Source organism: Alligator sinensis, unplaced genomic scaffold (assembly GCF_000455745.1).
Source record: "Alligator sinensis unplaced genomic scaffold, ASM45574v1 scaffold137_1, whole genome shotgun sequence".
NCBI classification, from domain to species: domain Eukaryota; kingdom Metazoa; phylum Chordata; order Crocodylia; family Alligatoridae; genus Alligator; species Alligator sinensis.
Window position 1 is genome coordinate 509349 of NW_005842545.1, and position 970 is coordinate 510318.

The window sequence follows — 970 nt, forward strand, 5'->3', positions numbered from 1 at the left end:
GAGCACAGTAGTCCTGGTTCCCCCCTACAGTCCAAATACAAAAGAGGGAAATCCAACAAGATAATTACAGCAGAGTCCAGCACCTGGCATGGTCGGGGGTGGGGCTGGCAGGCAGGGGGGGGGCAGCCCTTCCCCCCCCCCCCCCCCCCGCCTGGTAGCCTTTTGGGGGGGGTTCCTCACCCATGGCCAGGCAGCCTTTAAATATGGTCCGGGGGGCGCACCGGGCGTCACAACTGCAGGTAGAAAGGGGGTGCAGTCAGTGATCAGAGGCTCTGGGGGACCCCATCACTCCCTACCAACCTTCCATGCAGCAGGGGCCCCTCACAAATCCCCCAGTACACCTCCAGGGGACACCATAACTCCCAGCCTCCACCCACAATAATTGGAGACCTGCCAGTGCCCCCTTGTGGCCAGGACATCCCCACACTTGCCATCCCCCCAGCACAGCCAGAGGAACACAACCCCCCCACTTCACCCCCAAGTGTACACTGTGACCTGCCCTGCTCACCCCAGGGGGCTGGTGGTGGGTGTTGGGGTCCAGGGGGGGTGGGGGGCTGTCCTCAGGGGGCCCCGCCTCAGCCCCCCTGCTCCTCTTTGGCTCTAGCTCCTCCTGGGATGGGGGCGCTGGGTCCGTGCGCTCAGGCCTGCGCTTCCGGCGCCGCTCAGGGCCCCGAGCCCGCGCCCCCTGACGCTCTGCCGCCTCCAGCTGGAAGCAGAGAGGGGGGTCAGAAAGACCCTGGGGACCCCCATGCCCCTGCCCAGCCCCCACCCCCAAAGTGAGAGGGGAGGGGGCAGAGATGGGGGTGAGAGGAACACCTAGGCCCCTATACAGCCTGCGCCCCCACAGCTGGGGGCAGGGAGGAGTGGAGCCCAGGTATTTCCTATACACCCCCCACCCCAGCTGGGAGAGGCGCATCAGAAATGAGGGAACCCCCCCTCCCCCATAGCTCCCTCCCCACCCCCAGAGACC

At 66.2% G+C, this 970-nt stretch overlaps 1 protein-coding gene across 1 annotated transcript in view; it reads right to left on the reverse strand.

Annotated features, from left to right (window-relative positions):
- Nucleotides 1–164: 164 nt before the first annotated feature.
- KDM5C (lysine demethylase 5C) overlaps nt 165–970 on the reverse strand; it is an 18775-nt gene continuing 17969 nt past the window's right edge. Inside the window, exons 27-28 of the mRNA XM_025213660.1 lie at nt 509–706; nt 165–233 (exon numbers count right to left, since the gene is read on the reverse strand). Of these exons, the coding sequence (XP_025069445.1) occupies nt 228–233; nt 509–706 (204 nt within the window). The 3' untranslated portion in view covers nt 165–227. The remainder of the gene's footprint in view (nt 234–508; nt 707–970) is intronic.